The sequence below is a fragment of the Leuresthes tenuis genome, unplaced genomic scaffold (assembly GCF_036924035.1).
Source record: "Leuresthes tenuis unplaced genomic scaffold, fLeuTen1.0.hap1 SCAF_8, whole genome shotgun sequence".
In the NCBI taxonomy this organism is placed as follows: Eukaryota; Metazoa; Chordata; class Actinopteri; order Atheriniformes; family Atherinopsidae; genus Leuresthes; species Leuresthes tenuis.
In genome coordinates, this window is record NW_027325362.1 from 10,787,366 (window position 1) to 10,810,772 (window position 23,407).

At 41.4% G+C, this 23,407-nt stretch overlaps 1 protein-coding gene across 5 annotated transcripts in view; it reads right to left on the reverse strand.

Moving 5' to 3' along the window:
- Positions 1 to 1,240: 1,240 nt before the first annotated feature.
- The window catches only part of LOC140312919 (ankyrin-3-like), a 91,170-nt gene continuing 69,003 nt past the window's right edge, over positions 1,241 to 23,407 (reverse strand). Inside the window, exons 38-49 of one of the 5 annotated variants that reach the window (XM_072390806.1) lie at positions 23,046 to 23,127; positions 14,570 to 21,838; positions 13,574 to 13,648; positions 12,200 to 12,331; positions 11,696 to 11,839; positions 7,938 to 9,390; positions 7,650 to 7,812; positions 7,283 to 7,360; positions 6,852 to 6,935; positions 6,622 to 6,720; positions 5,492 to 5,583; positions 1,241 to 3,246 (exon numbers count right to left, since the gene is read on the reverse strand). In XM_072390806.1, the coding sequence (XP_072246907.1) occupies positions 5,512 to 5,583; positions 6,622 to 6,720; positions 6,852 to 6,935; positions 7,283 to 7,360; positions 7,650 to 7,812; positions 7,938 to 9,390; positions 11,696 to 11,839; positions 12,200 to 12,331; positions 13,574 to 13,648; positions 14,570 to 21,838; positions 23,046 to 23,127 (9,651 nt within the window). In that variant the 3' untranslated portion in view covers positions 1,241 to 3,246; positions 5,492 to 5,511. Of the gene's footprint in view, positions 3,247 to 5,491; positions 5,584 to 6,621; positions 6,721 to 6,851; positions 6,936 to 7,282; positions 7,361 to 7,649; positions 7,813 to 7,937; positions 9,391 to 11,684; positions 11,840 to 12,199; positions 12,332 to 13,573; positions 13,649 to 14,565; positions 21,839 to 23,045; positions 23,128 to 23,407 lie in introns of those variants that run through there. The other 4 variants (XM_072390807.1, XM_072390808.1, XM_072390809.1 and 1 more) reach the window with 4 other exon arrangements.

Sequence of the window (23,407 nt, forward strand, 5' to 3'; positions counted from 1 at the left end):
CCCGCGTGACGACATAGCGCCACCACCAGGAAGTCTCCAGTACTACACGTTGCATCCACAAGTCATGACAAATGATGCTGGAACAATCAATGCATTTCTACCAAATCCATCCAAGACTGAATTGACATGGAGGCCAACTAAACCCGGATCACCAGGCCCTAAAGCACTTTCTATGCATCAGTGACTAAACTCAAAGAGTGCTGAATCATCAGCGGATTATGAAGCCCCTCTGCCCCCCCGAAGTCCAGATGTGGAAAAAGTAATTAACCCATTGGCCTACCGCCTCAAATGCCACTTTTTTGTAAGTTTGTGCCTCAAACTGTCAGTTTCGTATCCACATGTAGTTGTTTTGACTCTCATCGTGAATTCATATTTCTATTCTTTTTGTCTATTGGTCATTTTCAATTGAATTCAGTTCAGTTCATTTCACTTTATATAACGCCAAATCACAACAGTCATCTTATGGCAAAATGTGTGTATTCTGAAACATGTGGGGCACTATTTAATGTTGTAGACGTTTTTGTTGTGGCTGTTTTTAGTGAAATACTACGAACAACAAATTCCAGTCCTCCATTGTTCTGAAAAATAGATTTTAGTCAGGTGACCAATTTACTGAGAAATTTACTGCAACATGTTCTGTTTCAATCAGATTACCGTTTAAAAAGATGCAGGTTTAAACATTTACATGTGCAGTGTATTGTTTCTTTAATTTTAGCTTTGCATGTCATTTTTCAAAGATATTTAATTGCAATTTTGTGTTGCACTGTTGCTTTTGTAAAATAATGCATAATAGTAACCATGTGTAATACATTACCACACAACTTAAGGTAGGGTGCTTCTCTTTTGTGTTTATCTTCAAGTAAAAACAAGCACTTTTACTATTTTCGATATTAGTGTTAGTTTCTACAGATTAGTCGTCACATAATTTGCATACAAAAACTTTGTCATGCTTATAAAGCACACAACTAATCATGAAATAACTACAAATCACAATAATTATAAAAGGTTTGGCAGACTTGTGAATAATGAACTCCTAATTTATCAGGAATATTCACACAGAGAACTATTGCTGCCTGTCCCCAAAAGTCAGTCCAAGGAAGGAAACGAAAGGCCCTGAAGATTTTGGCTCAAGGATGCTTTGGTGGGAAAGAAAGGTATCATCTCCCATGAGGCCACTACATCTCATTACTCACAAATGAAACAATGTTCATGGACACAAAGACAAGAAAAGACACAACTGTTCTGCAAAATCATTGCATTTTTATTTTTAAGTTGATTTTTTTTTAAAGACGTCTGAAACATTTGTGGTGGCATCATTGCTGCTATAGCCTCTAAAAGTCCTTGAATAACCAAAGTGCTAGAATAGTTATATTTCAATGGCTTCACTCTGTTAGTAAGAATTGTACATCAAAAAATCTGCTCAGGTGAAAACACATATCAAACAAAATTGATAGTTCAACCATATCAAAGGATCCTTTACCCCCTGATTGACATAGTAGTGGAAGGGGATGTGGTTTAGCACCCTAACTGACTTCCTTTAAACCCCTGCCCCATCCCAAAAACAGAAAGAAAAAAGTTACATAGTTTTCATGTCCACAGCATAGACATCATCAGACTGAGCCATCGCATCAGTAGAACACCACACTTGAACTACATGGGCATCTAATGAAAACCAATACAAAGATAATTCCTAATGCAAAGTAAAATATTTTCAGTGAACTAGTGAAAAACAGTTCTATTCGACACTGCATATACAGACTCTCAAGCCTAAAGAGATCACACAGTTTCAGAGTTAAACACAATTTATTAATGCTTAAATTATTATTTTTGACCATCCAGTGTTTTGTCATACATTATGCTATTTAGAGCTACAATCAAATAATGTCTTTATGCATCCTTAATGTGAGTAGGTTTTTAAATCAAGGAGATACTTCACCAAAAAAATACAAAGTGAAATGCCCCAGTTTTCCTTCGATACCACAGCAGCCATTAGAAAACCAAATTGACACACTGCTAAGATGATTACAAACAGTCCAACAGTGTACAGAGACTCCAACACCTTATAACCAATACACACAGTACAATTAGAATTTTACAGCGAGCCAGCCTACTAGCATTTACATTCAGATCACTTCGTCCTTGTAGCAGAAGCTGCCCTCCAGTTTTACACAGACAGACAAGACATCACATCCTCAAGAAGCTATAGAACTTTTTTCATCCTCACCCCAGCATGATAAATGCTTTAATGGCATCCTTTTTCAATTCAAAATATAAAATCGGTGACAAATGTTTGGGCTATATGTGTACAGAGATAAAGGTTTTTGTTTTTTTCTCATTTGAATACAGTGTTTGCAAACTTGTAAAAATTGTACTTAAAATAATGTGAACAGCATGCATGAAAATATGAGTACTCTGAAAGGCTGCTTTTTGCAGGATTAGATCAATTCCCACCTTGGGAATTGTGATTTTTCTGGAAATTTCCTCTGTTAAAATCAAACCAGCTTTTTCATATACAAACATTATACCTGCTCTAATAATTAATTATACAAGAACTTGTGAAGTTTCACTCAAATCTTTGAAAGTGTAACTGTTTCAGTAAATTATGAAAGCACTTGGAAAAGGTCATTCTCCTCGGTGCATTCTCACAAGAAGCTTCCCCTTTCTTAAGAATTATACACACTGTCATTTTATATACAGAAAAAAGCTTTTGTGTTAGTTTAGGTTTTAAAAAGGAAGGAAAAATATCCCAAAACAATTTACATCCTGACAGCAATGGGTTCAAGAAAAAACTATAAGGCGAGTGTTGAAGTTGGGCCAGAAGTGTTCCATTTGATGTTTTTGTGTTACTGTGTCTACTTCATTCTTTTCACCCAGCATGTGGATTGAGCTCTTGTGCCATCTTTGGTCACAGTTGCACCTGTGTGGAGTCTTTGTCGAGGCTCCTCAAAAAAAGCTCTAAAACCACCAGTGGACCCATGGCACGTATTGTTTCACACCAAACAGGAAGCGGGATCGCTGTCCACTGGCCCACCACAGTCAGAGAGTGTGAACTGCCCGGTCCTTTGATTGACCAGTAGAGTTTTTCATGCTCATGCGTAAGTCAGATGGGTTGACTTCTCTCACGTGAAAACCATTTTTGTTTTTTGAAGCAGAAAGTTGCACACTGGACCTTAACTTCAAACACTGGAACTCCCCAGCCCTTTGAACACTTGTTCCCAGGAAACATCTAACTTGGTTCCTGTAAACCTGCAAGACACAAAATAATGCAACATGTATTGCAGCACTCCAATTCTGGACAAGTGCATCAATTATCACATCATCAAATTAGCATCAAATGTAAAGAATATATATAATTTCAACCTTTTTCTCATAGAGAACTATTTCTACGCACAAAGACTAAAAAGCTGTCACATTCGTCCAGTTTGCTGTATCAGATAAGACAACTTGTTAAAACCTAATGATAGGGGTCACCATAACAACCCCTGTTACCATAGAAACTCTTTGCCAGACATCACAGCAGAGACATTTTATTTCTAAATCAGCTGTATACAGATGGAATGATTCACTACAAACATGAGGGTGAGCAGCAGTGGGGATTAACAGTTGGGCCAGTGGGATAACAAACTCTTTTTGGATGCTTCAATGCTGTTGTGAGTCAGGGATTTAGTGGACAAAAACAGGAATGGAGAGTATTAGCAGGGCAATAAAGTGCTGAGGTGCATACTGCCCATCAGCCCAGTTCTCTTTGTAATTCTTGCCTGTTCACACACACTCAGAGGGCAGAAATGTTGCCAAAAGATAAGCAGGCTCAGACCAGTCAGCCTTTTGCATTGAATGTGGCACAATGACACAGAACCACTGTCTGGTTTCTGAAGAAACGTTTGGTATTTTATTTAGTTTCTTGTGGGGAGGTTTGTTGAGAAGATAAATACTACTATTGTGCACTACACTGTGCAAAAGTTAAAGTTATTTTAGATGTTTAGATTGTTAATGCAGCATTTCAATGATCCTAAATTCATCCTGAAACATGGCCACAAGCAAAACATGCAGCTGGTCAAACAGTCCACAGCTGAAAGAAGCACAGGAACCATGCAACAAGTGAAGCCTAATCACACCAAACAAGGTGGTACGTGCTTGGTCAAAATTTGGATTAGATCAAGACGCTGCAGGGCTCCTTGTGGCTCCTTTTGTCCTAGTTTATACTCCTCCATAACGTTGACGGTGTCGACGTGACGCCGCCATTGAGCATTCGAAGTTCTGCGTTGAGGGAAGACATTGCTCTGCAATTCACCGTGCCGGTAGGGAGGTGTGGCTGTGTGTTAGTGTGGTTTCAGGGGTTATAGCCGAATCCTTGCTTTTTCTTCCAGTCACAGTTAACAACAGTAAACAATGGCAACCAAGGTGGAGCCGCTGTATTTGCAGTTGGAGCTCATCAATATTGAAGAACAAATGCTTATATTGCAAATGTTGAAGCAGGCAACAGAGAAGACGATTGCAGAGGTGGTCTGTACAACCGGCCGAGGCTGGGAACGGGGGAATTTACAACACTGGTGTGAAATTACGTTCTGAGCGGACCAATCGCAGCCCTTAAGTCCCGCGTCTACGTGACGTGTAGTTAGAATTTTTTGGAGGTGCACATCAGGCTACAGTGTTGAAATGACGGAGAATCATAAATGACCCTTTATTTTTTTAATTTTGAGCACCACAGCTCTTCATCAGACACAGTTACCATGCACAGATAACTTTGTCTTTGAGTCTAGGTTTATCTTGGCGAAGTAACCTATACAGAGAAGAACCAATTTTTTTTATATAGTTGGTTGTTTTTTCTGACATAGGTCTTTGTTCTGTAGACTTACATAAACATTCCACCTATATAAGAATAAACAGAGGTCTGTTATTAGCATGTTATCCCGTCATGATGATGGCTTATATGCTTGACTGTGGCCAGGTCTGTCCTATTTTATTGTCCTCCTCTAGTTAGTGTGGTGATTGGTATTTCGTATACACCTTCTTATATTTTATGTTTATAAATACTCTTTTTATAATTTTTTTTCTGATGACGTGGATTTATACATTTTTTTATTTTGATATAAAGCATGTTTTAAAACCTAAGTGATCATATTGATACAACTGTTTGTATCCACAAATACAAAAATGAAAACATTTGTGGACTCGGGATGTTTATTCAACTGCCCAGCATATCTAAAACTGGAAAATGTGTTTTTCACATTGTTTTTGTGTATTAGACCCAATGTGCATCATAATAGGATGAAAAGGACAGCAGAGCCTTTTCATTGTAGACATTTCAACCTGTAATAACATTAATGGTGAACCAAGTGGAATTTAGCCATAATTAATAAACATGTCATGACGTGTCAAAATGTGTGCTGTAAAAAAGGTACATACCACACACGGAAAGGTACTCTTTGGCAACACATTATGAGGAACTGCATCATGACTGTGTTACAGAAAAGACAGTAAACTTCCCCACCTGCTAGAGTACAGCCATCCCTATGAGTGGTGCTTTTTATCCCCTGATCTTCTCTCATCCTTCCGCCGGCTTTTCCTTGACCCCTCTCCTTGCTAGAAAAAAAAAACAACAAACACAGAAAAGCAGTTGAAAAATGTAATTTCTATGTTGAGATAATAGAAAAACAAGTTTAAACCCCCAAAAAACTGAAACAGCAAACCAAAAAAAAACCCCAAAAAACAGCATAACTCCCCACATTGTGGAAACAGCAGCCGGAACTTTAAATGGTTGTACTTCATAGCACTGTTATACAAAGCAGTTTGCAATTTGACTGTATGAAAGGTTAGTAGGATCTTAATGACAAGAAATATAATTAGGACCCACACCAACAAGGTACCTGGAAGAAGAGAAATTATGGTATTGTGAATAGTGTTAGAAACAGCAAAGTCACAGCACTCATTAGTCATCACATTGGCTAATGGGTTAAATTCTTAAAGGACAATTAAAACCACAGTCAGTTGCAGTACCATTATTATCCCCTTTTGTATTCAGGTACAGTATACACCACATATTGTCAAAAAACACAGCATGCAAGGTTGCACTTCAATTGGAGAGATAAACACAACTTTTATCTTGAGCTTGCCAATCCAGTGTTAAACAGCAATTCACCTGCAGCACTGAAGGAAATGTGACTGCTTCTATTTATGACTTAAAGCTGCAATCAAACAGAGGTGAGAGGGACAATTAAGGTCTTTAACATAGAAACAAAATTTGAACTGAGTGATATATAATGTATTAATCTGTTTTAAAGTGTTTCTTTCTTTACCAATTTAACCCCAATTTCCCCTTATTATTATCCCCTCCAAATCTTCTTTAAATTTAGGAGAAGGTTTTTTATTCACACCAGTGGACATCACAGGATTGAGGACAGTACTTGTGACTCTACATAACATCATTTTTTTTTAATTTAGCCTCACTGTGTGATAATTGTTTATTAGTCATCCCGGGTGCAGCTTTAAGTCATACTTTGGAGTCTGATGTTACGCAGTTGTGGTCATAACATCTGACTCACACTCTCACATGGGGATAACATTATCCCCTTCTCGATTGAACTTTGAAGGAACACAGTTAAAGAGAATCTTCATGCCAACCTCTGACCCTGGGCTGTGCTGAAGGTCACTGAACCACCTATCGGTTCCTTGGTTATCTGGTGTGGGAGATGTCACCCGTCGAATAACCCTCCTGATCACCTGCCCAAGATGGAAGGATGTTGACAGAAGAAGAAAAGATCTGAAGGATTCCACTTTTACAAAAACAGTCAGCCTCTCTCTTTGTGGTATTTCAGAGTGAAAGGGGACATAGGAAGAAAGCTAAACATTACTTTTCTACTGACGAGGTTACCATCTTGGTCCATATAGTGTTCCTCTGTTACAGACTCGCCTGGGATATTCTTTGCCTCTTCTCCCTGCAAGTGTTTGTGGTTAGCGCATGAATCAAGGATTTTTCTCTTCAAACATAACAACAGAATAAAGAAAGACTCCTCCACCAGCACCACACAGAGAGGAAACCTCAAGAGAGAAGAATGTTCATGTCAGAAAAATGGCCGGGTTAGTCTTCAATCATGAACTGGGACAGGGTCAGTAGCACATGTACACAAGTATATCTGATTGAACGCTTATTAACTCACACAGCGAGAGAATAACTATCAGTACACCAAGCAAAATGACTACTGCACACACCAGACTCAGCAGTCTAAAATAAACCAAACCAAACTAAAGCCCAGCCAGCCTCTGTTCCAGGCTTTCAGGGTACCTTTAAAATGAGACGGCGTCTGAAGATTCTGGTGGTTACGGTCTGTTCATCCTCTGAACCGGAATCTACACTAACTCGCTGCAGAGGAAGGGGTTGTAAGATCATTACACAACAAACAAGTTTGTTAGTTGAGACATTTTTGTTGATGCCCTGGATGTGATTTTAAAATCCATGGTTGGCTGTATCAAAAAAGAGAAACTTGGAATGACACAACACATGACGTACATTCAGGCGTTTCTCCTGCAATAACAGACTGCAGTGTAGTGTTTCAACCTAGAACTAAAGATACTGATATGCTGTACTCTTACAACTAACATTCAGGAGCTTTTCATTTGATTCTAATCATTGTAATTTGAAGTCAAATTACCTGGACTTTTTTCTCCGACACCAGTGGTCCCTCTTCCTTTCTGCCATTTGATGATTCAGATGAGCCGTCCTGAGGTGAGTGCTTTGAGTTATCGCCATTCTGTCGGGACCTCCCTGATTCCCCCCTGGATGAGGAGGTGATGGAGTCACTTGAGTTCTCTTGGCTGTTGGATAAGAAACAATTTTCTGGAGACATTTCCAATTGCAGTAATAGTATTTCAAAGTTATAAAATAGTCAACACTTTGCAAAGGATTCCATTTAAAAAACATTGTTGTGTTAGACTTCTACCTTTCCCGTCTGTCAAGCAGGTCGGAGCTGACACTGCGGCCTGGCGTTGGAGGTTCCACGTTGACGCTAGATGAATCACTGTGCCAACCTGAAAGTGAACATAGGTCTTTTTCTGCCTTTTCAACGTTTTCAAGACCCTTGTAATCCCTGGATTCAGTCTTCTCTTTGTCCTCCTCCTTCTCCTCTGAGCCTTCTTCTTTCCTCAGCTCTTCCAGCAAAGATCCCAAAGCCTCATCTGGGATTTCTTTGCCTCCCTCCTCTTCTTCCTCATTAGATCCAGACTCACTGGGCTGGAGTTCACCAAGTGCTTCAACCCAGGCCTGAGGAGAAAGGTCAGCAACAGTCTGGTCCTCAGCTGCCAAGTCCCCTTCTGATGTCACACAAATATCTCTTTCATCTTTAAACTTCAGGTCTTCATCTAGGTCATCAATTCTGTCTTCAAGTTGAGCCTTTTTCCTGCAGTTCCCATCAGATTTTTTAATGTCAGGTGTTTGATCAACACTTTCTTTGACACCTGCTGCTTCAACTGCACATTTTTCTACTTCATGTCCAATTTCTGTCAGACTATGGGGCTCTTTCGAGAGATTCTGCTCATCTATATCCTCCTCTATCTCACACGCCGAGCTCTTACTCCCATCTTGAATAAGGTCACACTGCTCAATTATATATTTCTCTTGCTCTGCAGAATCCTTCTTCTGTTCTACCAAAATTATATTTTCCTCAGAAAGCTTTGACATGTCTTTTATAATCATCTCACACTTTCTTTCCACATTTTTTATCAAGTCCTGCTCTACCCACTTCTCCACTAATCCATTTCCCTCTGCTAACTCCACTGCAACCATCTCAACAACTTTCTCTATTTCTTCTGACACTTCCTTTTGACCTGTTTTCAAACCTACACCCTCTTGTAGCCCATTAAAGGCTTCAATATGCACTCCTCCATCTCCCAATTGTGCTCTGTCAGGCGACAATGGGGTTATTGATGACACTGAGGACAGTGAAGGGGAAGATGTGGAGTATGCCATGTCAAAGTCTAATTCACACATTGCTGGGAAGGAGCGTGACCTGGGCTTTCGGGCGGGCTCCATTTCTTGAAAAGACTTGTCCTCATCCTCGCTCAAAAGCAGCTGGTCGTTCAGAGCGATGTGGGGTTTTCTAACCTTAGGAGAAACAGGATCAGGGAGTTCAAAGGCAGGGACGGACAAGGCAAGCTCACTGGGTCTGGGGGGACTCCTAGGGGGGCTGTCTGGCTCTTGGCTACTGGCCTCTATCTTTGGAGTCCAAGGAGGGGGCTGAGTGTCGGCCTGGAAAGGGGTATCTGGTTCTGGATAACGATGTTGCTGATGGTGGGCAAGGGAAGGGTTGGGGGTGACGGGGAGTTCAGGTTCCAGGAAGTAGGGGTTAGAGTGCAGTGCGGCGGGGGACTGCAGTTCCGCTAGAATGCTCTGATAATCTGTAGGTGACAGGATGACAAATGTACAGACATACACACACAGAAGCATGCCACAAAAGAATATAACACAATGAAATACACCCATACCCTACCACAAACAGCATATGACATGGAAAGTGACACATAGACCAAGTTGTGGAGCATGTATCCAGGAAACCACTAGCTGAGAGGTGATATATAATGTATTAACAGCTCCTGTACAATGAGAGTATGGCAAAAATATAAAAAATGTACACTAAATTATAACAAATGCAAAGATGTCATACTAGATGTTTGAAAATGCAAAATTCTTAAAACCGAAAGTGTTAATTGTATGGTTTGATTGAGGTAAGATGTCAAAAGGGGAGCGCATTAGTGGCCACATAAAGCTACATAGATAATAACTTGGGATGTAATGACTTCAAGACTTAAATATTTGCCAGGGTGTTCTGTTACTTGCTCACATGAGACAGATGACAGATGAGAGAAATAAGGAACAATCTAATAGAAGGAACTAGAAAAAGGACATAGCACGCTAGATGAATATTTCCATTTTCGAAGGATCGATGCGGTTCTGAGCTGGAGGTGGGGGCACTGAGGGCGCGCATGTACACTGACAAACAGGACAGGGAGACAGGGAGCGGAGAGGTGGGGAAGAAGGGCTGGGGCTAGGACAACGGGACCCTGAGGGGGAAATGGGAGGTAGAGTACAAACGGAAAGAGGGGAGACAGGGCGAGAGGAAGAGGAGGCCGGCTGGGCCACTAAAGAATCTTTGCTTGCTGAGGTGGTAACAGAAAGTGAGGCTGTGAAATGGGTAGAAGATAGGATGGGTGAAACTGGCATGGTGATGGGCTGAGAAAGGTTGGGGTCATTAGAAGAAGGTATTATGGTGTGGTTAGTTGGAGTGCTGACTGTTTTGACGTGGGCAATAGTATGACAGGACATGTCAGGTGACAATTCAGATAATTTGAGAGAAGGGGTGACTGACTCAGCTTGTGAGGGGGATAGAGTGGGTATGGGGGGAGTCGGCGAGGCTGGGACTGATGTGGGAGATGTTGGAACAGATGTGGCAGAAAAGAGGTAGTTAGGAGCAGGTGAGGAATGTAATGGTGAGGTGATGGGGGGGATAGTGGAGGACATGCGGGAAGAGAAAAGGAAGGCAGGTGATTTATGAGCATCAGCAGAGTGGCACTGAGGGATGGGGCATTGCAAAAGAGGGGTGAGGAAGCTAGACTGTGGCAGCTCAAATGGTGCTGAAGGTGCCAAGTCTTTCAGCGAAATAGAGGACTCATAACTTGGAGAGCGGCGTGAGGACAAGGGATGATAGTTATTTGCCACCGCAGGTGTGAGGGGAGTGGGTGGAGGAGTTGGTGTAGGTGTAGGAATGATAGGACTTGTCTGCAGTATGAAAGCTTTTTCAGTGCTTCTGGGAGTTAGGGGGATAATCACGCAAACTATGGGATGGGATAAGGGTGAAGAACATGCAGAAAAGACAAAAATAAATAAAAGGTGAATTGGAGAAAGATGAAAAAGAACACATAAAAGACAAGCAAACATGGAACATGCTTGTGAAACAACAAAATAATGAATAATGTGGATGATTAGGAGCAGGCACATATGGATGACTCTTAATTAGTTAAGAGCTGTTATGTGCTGTAATCAGCGGTTGATACTGCCATGGGGGAAGTGGTGGGATGCAGGAGGAGGAGAAGGAGGAGGCAGTCTGGTTTCACAGGGGAAGAGATTCTCTCATCTATCCAAAGAAGGCTCAGAGGAACTGGAGGAGAACTAGGAGAGCTAAACTAAATCAACAGAGAAAAGCAGACTCTACAAGGTTATATAATTTCTACTCAAGTCAGACATAATTGAAAGACATTTAAAGCAGTCTGTAGTATGCAGCATGCACTTAGAAAGGGAATTTAGCAGTACAATTGCTCATTTGCAACAACTGGATACATCGTGATTTGTAGAAAAGAGTGCACACCAAGCACAACCTGATTTAAAAGAAAAGGTTATTTTAATTCGAATAAATCCGTTGAATTAAGTAAAGGGGCTTAAGGGTTATTAGAAATAGTCCTAATTTAAATTGGAAAAGCCAGAAGGGTTGAAATTTTAAATGCAATATTGTAATTTTTTCAGTGGCGAATATGCTGTAGAATTACAGAAATCAGGAAGGCCTTTGAAGCCATCAGAATCCAGTTGTCCAAACAAATAAATCAGACTATAAAATTTGCATTAAGATGATGCATATGTTGTCCATGCACTGGCACAACAAAAGAGGTAGCAGGGAGAGGTAAGAGGTCAGCTAGTAGAGCTAAACTTTACCATCAGCCTGATCCCGGAAAACAGCGTTATCATCGGCAAAACATCTCGTGCCTGAAATGTTACCATAGTCAAATATTGGGCCCTCCAGTAAAGTCACAATATCCATCCGATTGACTTTGGTCAGCACTGCAGTTAAGGCATCCGCTGTAGAAGAAAAGAAGGCAGTGAAATTTGAATGAGTCACCAGATAAAAAAAGTGAATATTCCAAGGTTTTACTAATCATAAATAAAAGCTTCTTGTATAGTTTGTTTTTTGGAGGGGTTAGGAGCAGATGGATGACAAGTAAGAGAAGCACGCCAGGAAGGTAGTGAGGAGGATTAACTCCTGTTAAGGAAATGTATTTCAACAGAGAACAGTAGCTTGTCAAATCAAAAAGTAAGTTTTAAAACTTTAAAAAATCTTTGAGATAATAAACTTTAATCCTTCAATTAAGAGCAGAAGAAAATGAAAAATAAAAAGAAGACAGCAAAGTAAGATATTTTTTATAAAAATATTAGACTTACTTGTGGCATTTTTCCCTTCTCGACTGACCCACTTTTTAAGAAGCATGAAGCTCTGTGCTGTTAGAGAATTAGGGTTCTCTAGTCTTATGTGGTTGATCTCATCCACTGTGAAGTTCATCTCTCGAGCAAGCTCTAATATGATACAAAAAGTAACACAACATAAATACTCAAATTTCAAACACAGACATTACAAGGGCTGAAACACAATATACTTCACACAATTATGTAAATCCTGTGATGAAAAAAAGCACTTAGTTTTTTAAAATAATCTTTAGCTTGGCCTGTCAAGGCCACAAGGCCACACACGATTCCAGTTCCATCTCAAACTGGAATCATCGACCTTAAGAAATCATCCCTAAACCTTCAAAATAAACTTTCAAGCTGATTTCTTTCCTTTTGTGGGGGGGCAGGATACCCTTGCTTATACACCACCAGTTCCACAATGAACCCCTGGCAAGTTCTGCTGGAGAGTGTGAAAATGACTCAAAAAGAGTCAACAATGGCATTGTACTTGATGACTTGACTGCTAAACAGCCCTGAACGCTCACATACTTAGAAGGAATGTGCCTTGAAGTCTGAGGATGGAGATTGGGATTAGGTCATTAACAGAATATACTATAATAAATAGTCTGTAAAACATTAAGACAGCCTGAAGATGGCAGCAAACAACAGAGTTTAAGTATGCCAGACTTAGAGAGTCCAGTCTGATAGTCAGAAAATGATCAATCATCTTTTCCTGTGGGGAAACATCATGGGGTTGAGGAAGGGTGGTTAGGAGAAATTCATAAGGACTTAGAAAAAAATAATTGTGCTGAGAATCCAACCACACTTACACTAAACTGTGATGTGGGTCTGCATCACTGAACTACAGTTGTTTAATAAATATTCTACAAAACGTGCTTTAGATAGTTTATTGCAATTTTATCACAATGTTATATGAAGGTTATCTCATATATTTAGAAATAATATAAAGTCTTACTTTATTATCAAGGTCTGTAATAAAAAAAGGAATATTCAATTAAACAAAGGAGTATTGTCCTGTCTTCATATTTATCAACACAAATTTACAGTTAGTACAATTGGATGATAATAATCAAATGTAGCTGTGAAAGTTGCGGCCACAAGGAATTGTGGGATTTAGTAATCTTCCCTTTTTCAAATAGGATGGTCTAGTGTATCCTATGTTAAAGAAGATTGTAAAAGAAGTATTGGAACTCATTTCCTTAGCATTTGGAGAATTCAAACAACTCTCATTCTGGCTGCTACTCAGATATTTCTGATTCCACTCAGAAAGATTCCTAAGCTAAATAGATTTTTCAAGAGGACCCAGAGAATGTGGAGACAAAGAAAAAAGCAATACAACATGACTCGTACCTGTCCAGCTTAGACCCAGGTGATCTGCAACAATAGCCATGCGCAAGTCTGTTCGCTCACATGGACTCTGGGGACCTGGAGAAGATAGAGGACAATGATAGATTAATATAATTCACATCCTTCATCTCATGTACACTAATGTAAAATAAGAATAAATGTGTAATTTTCCTTTTCTGGCCATTTGTTCTTCTCTAAATTTTTTAATCTATTCTTATGATCAGAATGTCAGTGAATAGATTATGCTTAAATATGCAGCTGAAAGCCATTGTTTATCAGAATTAAAATTTTGGAAAAAGTTAGTGTGTGAATATAATAAAGCTTAGTTCAGTTATCCACCCAAGATGGCAAGAAAAGGATTGTTCATACTTGAGACATTATGGGCATATAAATGTGTCCGTAGAGTAAGTGGTGCTCTGTGACTGTTTGTGGTATGTATCCTCTAAGCAGGCAGTAACTGTCATGAGAACCACACAATACAAAACAAAACATAACATGACTCTCAATGACAGACTCATTGTTCTACAAATCTAGGGTGGAAAAGTCTATGTTAGAATCTAAAATGTCAACATGCGAAAACACTTTTGTGTTTTTTGTAAAAACTAGTTAGTTTCAAGGACAGTTACATGAAAAAAAAACATATAACAAAGTACCACAAGTATCACAGTCAGTAACCACCCTGCACAGACAGACAGACAGTTGTCAAACAGGGGACTGGTTGTGCGAGTGGCCAGCCATTACTACTGGCATGCTCACTCCCTCATACAGAACATTAACAGGGTTGAAAGGGTAGAACAGAGGAAAGAGAATCTTGCAACATGGACAGTACAGTAGACAGTACATCAATGGCAAAAAAGAAATTTAAATGACAGCTACTGTTCTTAAGAGAATATGTAAACACGCCACAGGCATTCCAGTCGATCACGATGTCATGCAACCAAAGGTGAAATATTTAAATATATAGATGTAGTTTAAACATAGTGTGAAAGTTTTACAAACTAGGCTTGATCTCCGCGATGGGAGGCGTTCGAGACCCTGTGAGTCCCTGACTGCCCTCCTTCCCACCAGTCCGCCTACTCCTCCTGCTCCTCTCACTGCCGGAGGCCCTGTCCGTCGTCGCCACCTTTGCCCTTACGGACGCGGCCCCGGCCTCAGCCCTCGAACCTCTACCAGACCTGGATGAGCGGGAGGGCTGGGAGGGCTGGGAGGGCTGGGAAGGCTGGGAGGCGTCCGACAGAGAGGTGCTCCGGGAGGTGCTGTCTTCCTCCGACTGCTCTGTCTGCGTCTTTTTCTCCTCGTCTGATAGGCGGTCCACCAACTTTAGCGTTTCCCCGCTAATGTCTTTAAAGTATTGGATGGTGCGCTTGCAAACCTCACTAGGGTTATCCTGTCTGTCCTGCCTACACGCTCCCTTACTTGTGACACTGCTGACCTGATGCCTGTCCTTAAGTGGGAGCCTTGTGGGCAACTGTATGGCTGATCTCTCTGTGTCCAATGTCTTAATCGACTGTGAGGTAACCCGAACTGATATAGTGCTAATTGGGGCAGCAGGACTACTTTTTTTAACATCCTTGATTGGTATTCTAGATCTGGGCTCTACTTTGGCTATGGCTGGCTCTCCTCTTTTCCTGACCTCAGCTGTTACTGCTTGTTTGGGCTTCTGCTTGCCAATGGCTGTTCCCTGTGTATGAAATGACCACCCTGATGCTTTCACTGGAAGTCTTGACTTGGGCTGCTTCACCTCATTTTCTTTAACTGTTTCATTTTTTTGCTCCTGCACCTGACTGCTGTTGTGCACTTCTACTCTTTCATCTAAATCCCTACAGCACAGTGTTTCTATCATGCTAGCTTTCTGAAGGGTAGGCTCAGAGGAGGACTGCAAATTAAATACAACACTACCACACTGAATGTAGTTGGCCTGAACACTGGAGGACTCCAGGTTATTATTGTTGTTGCAATTCTCTGAGGGGTAATCTCTTCTTTCTAGCCTGGACTCAGCATGACTACTTGACTGTTTTTCTGTACACTGACCTTCTATACTAACATATTCTGGCACCATCTGACCCTCTGACATCTCAGCTTTACATTCAGTGAGATCCCCTGAGTCTTTTTTCACAGTTATGGAGGCAGCTATACCCATCTTAATAGGAATACGTAATTTGGAATCCACCTTAGAGGCTGTGATTGTACATGAGGAGGCAGTTTCAACTATGGCTTCACAGGCGGGGATATCAGCACCAGCGTAGCCAGTGTCACTGCCAGGCAGTGGAGGGCTGCATTTTGCTGAAGCTGCTGCTGGTGTTGTTGGTGTAGTGCTGCTGTCTAAGGTAGTATCTACAACCTTCACCTTCCCATCTACTGTGGACCTCTCCCCTGTTTTTGACTGAGAGGAAAGTACCCCCAGGATCTTGCCCCCTCGCCCCTTTTCCCCTGTATTAGGGTCAGAGGAATGCTCACCAATCTGGAAAAACTGAAGCCTCTCTTCAACAAAGTCCCGCTTGCTCATGTCAATAGCACCACTGCGGGTCATCTCAAACATCTTCCCTTCGTGGAAAGGGAAGGGGTTAGGCTCACTAGTTGGTGTGCTCTCATCAGTTGGTGTTCGAGCAGGGGTTGTATCAGGTGTTGTAGCCTGAGATTTGTCCTCCACTGATAAACCAAAGGGTTTGGGGTCCTCCTCTTTTGTTTTAGACTCAAAAACCCCTTCATTATCAACCCCTTTTGTTGACCAGGGATCAAAGTCCAAACCTTTGGTGGCAACAGTCTTAAAGGTTGAATTCAGTTCCTCGTCAAGTTGGTAGCCAAAGTAGCTTTCTCCGAAGCCCTGCCTATCTGGATGTCTTCCTTCAAGGGTATAATCTTTTTCATCTTCACTACTTTTCGCTGCAGATGTGCTGCTTTTAGTTTTTCCATTATCATCCCCTTCTTCACATTTCTCTTCCTCAATCACTTCAAGCTTAGACTGACTAAATGAGCGATCAGTGGTTTTTCCATCAATGGACAGACTGGAGGTTTTAGGGTCCTCACTCAATCCATCATCCTCATCCTGAAGGTCATACCCATCTAAAGAGTCTATTTCAGTTGCATCTGTATCATGGGAAAACTCAGCTGTGGTTGCTATGGAGCAGTCAGTGATTGACTGGTCATTGCCATTTTGTTCCAAATCAGCATCCTCCCCCTTTACTACACCATTAACCCCAGACTCTTTATTATTTCCGTTTTTTTCTGCTTTTTTGTGTTTTGGATGTTTGTCTCCTTCTTCCTTCATTTTAAAGGTGTACTTTTTGATAGGGATGGGATGGAAGACAGACTCATCATCACTAGAGTCACTGTTTTCAGCTCCGGGTGGTACAGGGGATGGAGGCTGGACCCTGATGATTGGTTCGGCCAAGAGGTGCCTATCATGCTCCTCTTGGAGGTTCACCTCCATCATCTCTGTTTCTGCTTCAGATGAAGCACATGAACCCCTTTTCTCAGGGTCGGACTGCTCTGCCTCTAGAGGAGGAGGTGGTGGAAACTCTATATAAGCCACTCTTTTGTCCTTTGACTTTCCTCGCTCTCCATCCGGCTTTTTACTGCGATTCTCTGGGGAAGCAGGCTTGGATCCCTCCTTTGAAGGCTCTTTGTAAATGAAGGTCTTTGCTTCTTCCTCCTCAGACTCCTCTGGGATAGGGCTTGGCATGCCAGGCATGTAGCCTATCACAGAGTCTGGCGTTCTGGAGGTCAGACTAACATCCTCTGAGCTGGGGGTCTCAGGGGTAACAGGGCTTTTCCCAGAGCTGTCCATGAATGTCACTTGTTCTAGAGTGTCATCTTCTGGACTTCCTTGAGGAGATGGAGACTGTTTTTGTTTGACAGTATAAAATGCTCCCCTAGTCTCATGCACTGTTCTACTCTCATGGCTTACTATCTTTTTGTATGTTCCCAGCTGCCCTGAAGCTGTTTCTTTCTCATATTGCTTTCCTACTTGGATGCTGACATAAACAGGTAAGGGTTTAATGTCTTTGAAGCCCTCAGTGACAACTACAGGAGTTACTTGATCCAAATACTCTACCTGCTCACTGTCAATACCGTTACACACTATATTTGACTGGCTACCCTCCAATGACACTGTGGATTTTCCTACTGATGATCCACGAGTAGACTTACTCGATTCAGAGCTACTGTGTAACGGCTTTCTAGCTAAAGTAGGTGTATGAGACCCAGGTCTCTCATGAGGTTCATCTAAATTTAAAGATGTGGATTTGTTAATTTCTGAGAAATTAGATGTCTTTCTTACTGGAATTTGCGATTCCGAGTTTTTTTTTAGACCATCATTGCTATTTGGACTTTCTCGGACTACAAATTCTGTATAGATTATTTTCTTTGTTGTTTCTTGTCTTTGGGAATCACTGTTATTGCAATCTTTTGTAGTATCCTGGATTGAAGAACGAGAAAGTCTGGGAGACTGGGGTTTATAGTGTCCATACCCTTGGCTCTCCCATGTTTTAAACAACTGGTTCTCTTCCTGTTCTTTTCTACTGATCTCATGCTTGGATGAAAACTTGTTTGATTCACTCTCCAGACATTTCCTCTGATTACCTGAATTGTCCGGTGCTTTAGGAATATTAGAACCTGCAAATACCTGATACACTGGTAGCTTACTTTCCTGTAGTTTCCTGATAGGAGGGTTTGGATTTTGGCAACCCTGAGGACTCCTATCTTGCCTTTGAGCCTCTTGCTCAAACTTTAGCCTTACAGCACTGACTTTGGAAGAAGACATTTGACAAGGTTTAGAATTATCACCTGCATTTCCCTGTGGTTTACCCTCTCCTTGTTTCCTTGTGTCTACATCACTAAACTGCAGCAATACTCTCCTTTCAGGACTGCTGGGTAAACTTGCACATTTTCTTTCACTGGAACCAAACCTATCTCTTAGCCTTTCCCTGCTCCACTCTTCCCCACTACCCCCACTTCTATAGGGTGACCTCTCTGGGCTACTTTGTGTTGAACTGGGCCCTGATCGTGATTCCCTGAAGTCTGGTCTGCGTGATTTTTTCTCTGGAGACGAAAGTTCATCATTGAGCTGCTCTGTTTTATCCCGAAAGAACTGAGATACCTCACTTAGTTTCTCCTCTGCCTCTTTTACAGTCCTGTCCACTCTGTCCTCATACATAAGCTGTTTACTATCCTTACTCTGCATGTCATCTGGCACACGCATCCAAACAGATTGCTTTGGGCTACCAGGCTCAGAGGAATACTGCAAAAGTGTCAGTTTGTCAAAGTTATCATCGACATTGGCCATTCTTCCAGATTTGTCAAATACATTTCTCGAAGACCTAAAGACATACTCTGTTCTGGGCCCAACTGACTTACCCTCGCTATGACTACTTCTGTCTGGTGAGTGGAAGCGAGACCTATCTCTCAAATACTCCTCTGTGTCAGAATGAGATTGGTCAAATTTCTCAGAAAGTAGCATTTTCTCTGCAAAATTGTAAGATTCCCCTCTAAGCTCAGATAGTTCGTCCTCATTGTACTCTACAGATTGTTGGCTAAGTAGCTTTAATGCTCTGTAGGAGTCATCTGCCATGAGCTGGGCTGAACTAGGACGACTGTCTTCCTCCTGTGACATAGGTGTGTTCCCTCTGGGTGAGTCAAGGTACACTGGAAGTGACTCCTCAGGTTCTTCATCTTCATGTCTATTCCCTGGGTAGTAGTACATTTCCTTCTCAGTTTGGTTTTTTGTCTCTCTGATGATGACTTCTGTTGGTTCTGTTTTATTGCCCTTTTCGATGTGAACTTCAATTATTCTTTCAACCTTAGGTTTGGAGTTGATGTCATCAAGGACTCTTTGTGATGTTTCCTCATTGCTAGACTTGTGTTCAAACAGTCCAGCCAGCTCTCTAGATGGGTCCTTGCCTGACTGAAAAGCCTTCATTATGTCATGCACAGACATTGTTTCCTCGCATCTCTCTGATGCTGCTTCTTTGGCAGTTGGTTTGTGGTACACCATTCTGGTGGTGGTAGTGATATGAGTTTCCTCCTTTACCCTCATCCCTTTTCCCATTGGATCTTCTTCAGAGCTGACTTTTATTGAATGACATTTATTCTGGTCTGGGGTTGCTGGAGATTGAATTTGATGCCCTTTACAATCTGAATCAATATATCTGACAGGATGTGCATCCTCCATTGCAGGCTGTTTGTTATCTTCTGGCTCATAGCTCCTGATGACATGGACAACCTCAGTCCTAGTCTCAGTGATCACTGGTGGAACTGGGATATCCTGAAAAAGGGCCTTGGGACCCATGCCTTCTGCACTTTGGGGGGCAGAAGGTGTCCTCTCACTCCTGGTCTCAAATCCACTGTCTGAGAGAGGACTTTTATCCTGTTCATGTGAGATATCATCAGGGGATTCTAACACAGTGTCTGCTCCAAAAAGGGCATCTGCTACTCTACTGATTTCTTTGTCTGAAGGTGAAGACCGCATGTTTGTTGGGGGCATTTTGAGCTTGTGCTCCTGAACTGCTATAGTTGGTTTCAAGACTCGTTTCTGCTTCTCCTTGCCCTCTCCTTCTCTTTTGCCCTCATCTGCTTTATGCTTCGTGTCATGCATTTTGGAAAAAGAGCTACTGCCCACATCATTGGCCAGGTAGTCAACCACTTTAGAGAGATTAAAATCTCTGTCCGGTATTATTTTTGATTTGGCTTGAGGAACCACTGTCTCATATCTCGGTGGATAGCTCCAGTTGCTTGGTGGTTGTTCAACTTGTACTTTTGCGAAGTGTATGTCATCCAATGAACCCCTTGCAGGGGAGGCCCTACCATCTTTCCCCGCATCTTTGGTGAGGATTTCACTAACTTTTACCAAGTCTTGTTTAACTTTCTCCACAATCCGATATGGCTCCTCATCCTCTATCTTACCCTCTTTGGGAGAATCAGACTGAAATCCTTTACTGGCTGTAGAATTTGGGTCTGTCTGCAAAATGGCTGACATTCTTATTAGGTCCTCCTTCATTTCCGCAACATCCTTTAGAATCTCTTGGCTAGATGACAGAGGTGATGTAGTGTTGGATTTGATGCCAGCAGAAAAAAGGGGGGCTTTGATTGGGGAAAGAGTTCTGGCAAAGGATGAATGAGCATTCACCTCGGAGGGCAGAGTCTTTCTCGGAGACAGAAGAGCAGCAGCTGATTTCGACACCTCGGGTAACTTTTTAAACTGGGACTCTGGCATCACATTAATAACAGAGTATACTGGAACAGTCATCGTGCTAGACGTTACAGCAGTGGTAGCATTAGGTGGGGATCTGAGAGAGGCGTAAAGGGAACTAGATGCTGATGATCTAATAGACTGATATGAGGAGGATGCAGAAGAAGACATGGACTTTAGGGTGCCATAGCCGGCAGAGCAAGAATTGAATGTCTTTTCAACTTCATCAAAGGCTGCATTGACACTTGTAGTCGCAGCATTGGTGGTTGCTTGTATTCTCTCTTGCAGACTGCTTGTGAGAAGAGATGTTGGGGATGAAGAGCGGTACTGTGTCGGTGACACACTACCATTGATCAGAGCTGCGGCACTTGGAGAGGTGTTGGATTTCAGTGGTGGTGAAAGTGAGGAGAACAGGTTTCTTGCAGAACCAGTGGCATCTGAGGCAAAGGAACGAACAGAAGAGAGACCAGGGACTGTTTTTATGGGTGAGGAGGAAGATGTTGTGCCACTTGAGTTTCCCAATATGGTCTTATATGGCAGAGGAGAATTGAACATACTTAGAGAAGATTTGGGGGAGGTTGGTGGGGTCAGACACATGGATGGTCTCTCAAGAAGAGTGTTTCCTCCACCAGAGGAAGTTATGGGGGAGGTCCTTGCAGACAATGCCGCCAATCCTTTCATAGATAGAGGATCTGGCGCACTTTTGCCTGGTGAGGCCAGGGGACTGGGGGTGATTTGGACAGGATACTGGGCTTGCTGGACGACAGTTTTTATAGGAGAGGAGATGCTTCTGTAAGATCGGATGGGAGAGGCTGTGTCACTAACTGACTTTACAGAGGAGGCAGGTGATCCAGGGATGTTAGTCTTGATGGGGGAAGCAGAATTGATAGACCAGACAGACTTTAATGGAGAGGCAGAAGGTGTGTTGGACGATGAACTGGAGAGGGAGCCAAACCCAGATTTGGCTTGGCCAGGGATGGCGACAGGAACAGGCGACCACGCCTGATAAGATCTCGTTGAAAAGACAGGTATGTGAGGCTGGCTAGAAGGCTGTGTTCTCGACGAGCTTCGATCAGATGTTTCTTCAACAATAATTTCAAATAAAAAGCAATAAGGTGGCAAACATAAAATTAACATAAAATAATTTGAAATAAAACATAAAAACCAGAAAGAGAAATTTTAGTCAGTCAGAAAAGGCAATATGCACAGGAGCAAGGCAAAATTTTTGAATTAAAATGTAAGAAAGCCAAATATGCCAAATGATGATGGCTCGATGACAAAATACTCTTGAGACAGAATGGAGCGTGGATAAGAACAAAAATGACATATGGTACAGGTGACAAAAGAGACATGATAACCAAATAAAAAGATTCCATTGACTTTTGATGTGCTTAATCTATTTGTTTTCAGGCAACAGTGCCTTTTACTGCACATATCTGATGAAAATGTGTCCTTTCATTTATATATATACTTTCTATGTATATTTTTTTCAATGCCAGAGGACCCCACAAGTATGTATTATCAATAACAAAAAACAAGTATCACTTCAATTGTTTCATCATGACTTCAAATATGAGGTTGCACTTTACAAAAAGGAAATTCACTCATTTTATTACCCGTCTAGCTTGCCACGCAATATGAGATATATGTTACCAGTCTCAGTTTTGAGTTTTATCAACAACTCTGAAGTAAAGCCTATGAAAATATTTCATATCTTATCAAGTAGTAAATAGCAAAAACGCAAAATTCTTCCTCTAACACAGAGTCACTGTGCAGGAAATCAAGCCAATGTAAAGTGCATCCTGTTAGGCATTAAAATACACAGCCACACACAATCATAAAGCCAATAAAGGAGTGAAATGGCCACCAAAAGAATGAGAACAATTCAAAAGAATATTTTTATTCAACATGAGTTATAACACTTTTTCCCTCAAATGGTAAATGAGCAGACAGACATTGATTTCCAGTGTTCCCACAAATGTAAAAATAACATAATAGTTGAAACAGGGAGACATTTTTTCCAACATGGGATGGGTAAGCAAAGCGTAACACACAGTAAACCATGCAAATGTTTCATGAAAGGCAGATGATATGTGAGCATGTGTCCGGTGGTAGGAATAAATGACTGACGGACATGTTTTGTCAGGTAATCTCTTTCTAAACTAACATGTATATGAAAGAAATATGGTAAAACTACATATTGTGACCATCATACACTAAAACTGATTAATATTACAACAATAACTAAAATCAGTTAAAATATAATTAAAGTAAAAATGGGGCACTCACTCGCTGCTGGATCGGTCAAATAGCTGTAGCGCTTACGCAAAGCTAAGGAGGCAAAGGTATGACGTCGCTCTGGCTTTTCAGTCTGAAACAAACAAAAAAGAACAAAAAAAGATTTAACATAAAAATATGAAGATGTGTGGTTTTAACCTATCAGAATTAGGTCTAACTATTAATGTCAACTTAGATACTGCAGTGCACAGAAGTAGTCTGTTTTTAGTGAGTCTATACATGCCGTTAGTACTGGCACAAGGAGGCGCTGCAGGTGTATATTATTATGTTCGCTGGAGAAAAACGGATTGTTTCCCTGCGTCCAGACTTGCTACATGTGTCAGTGTCCCTGAAATTAGTGTAGACTATATGTG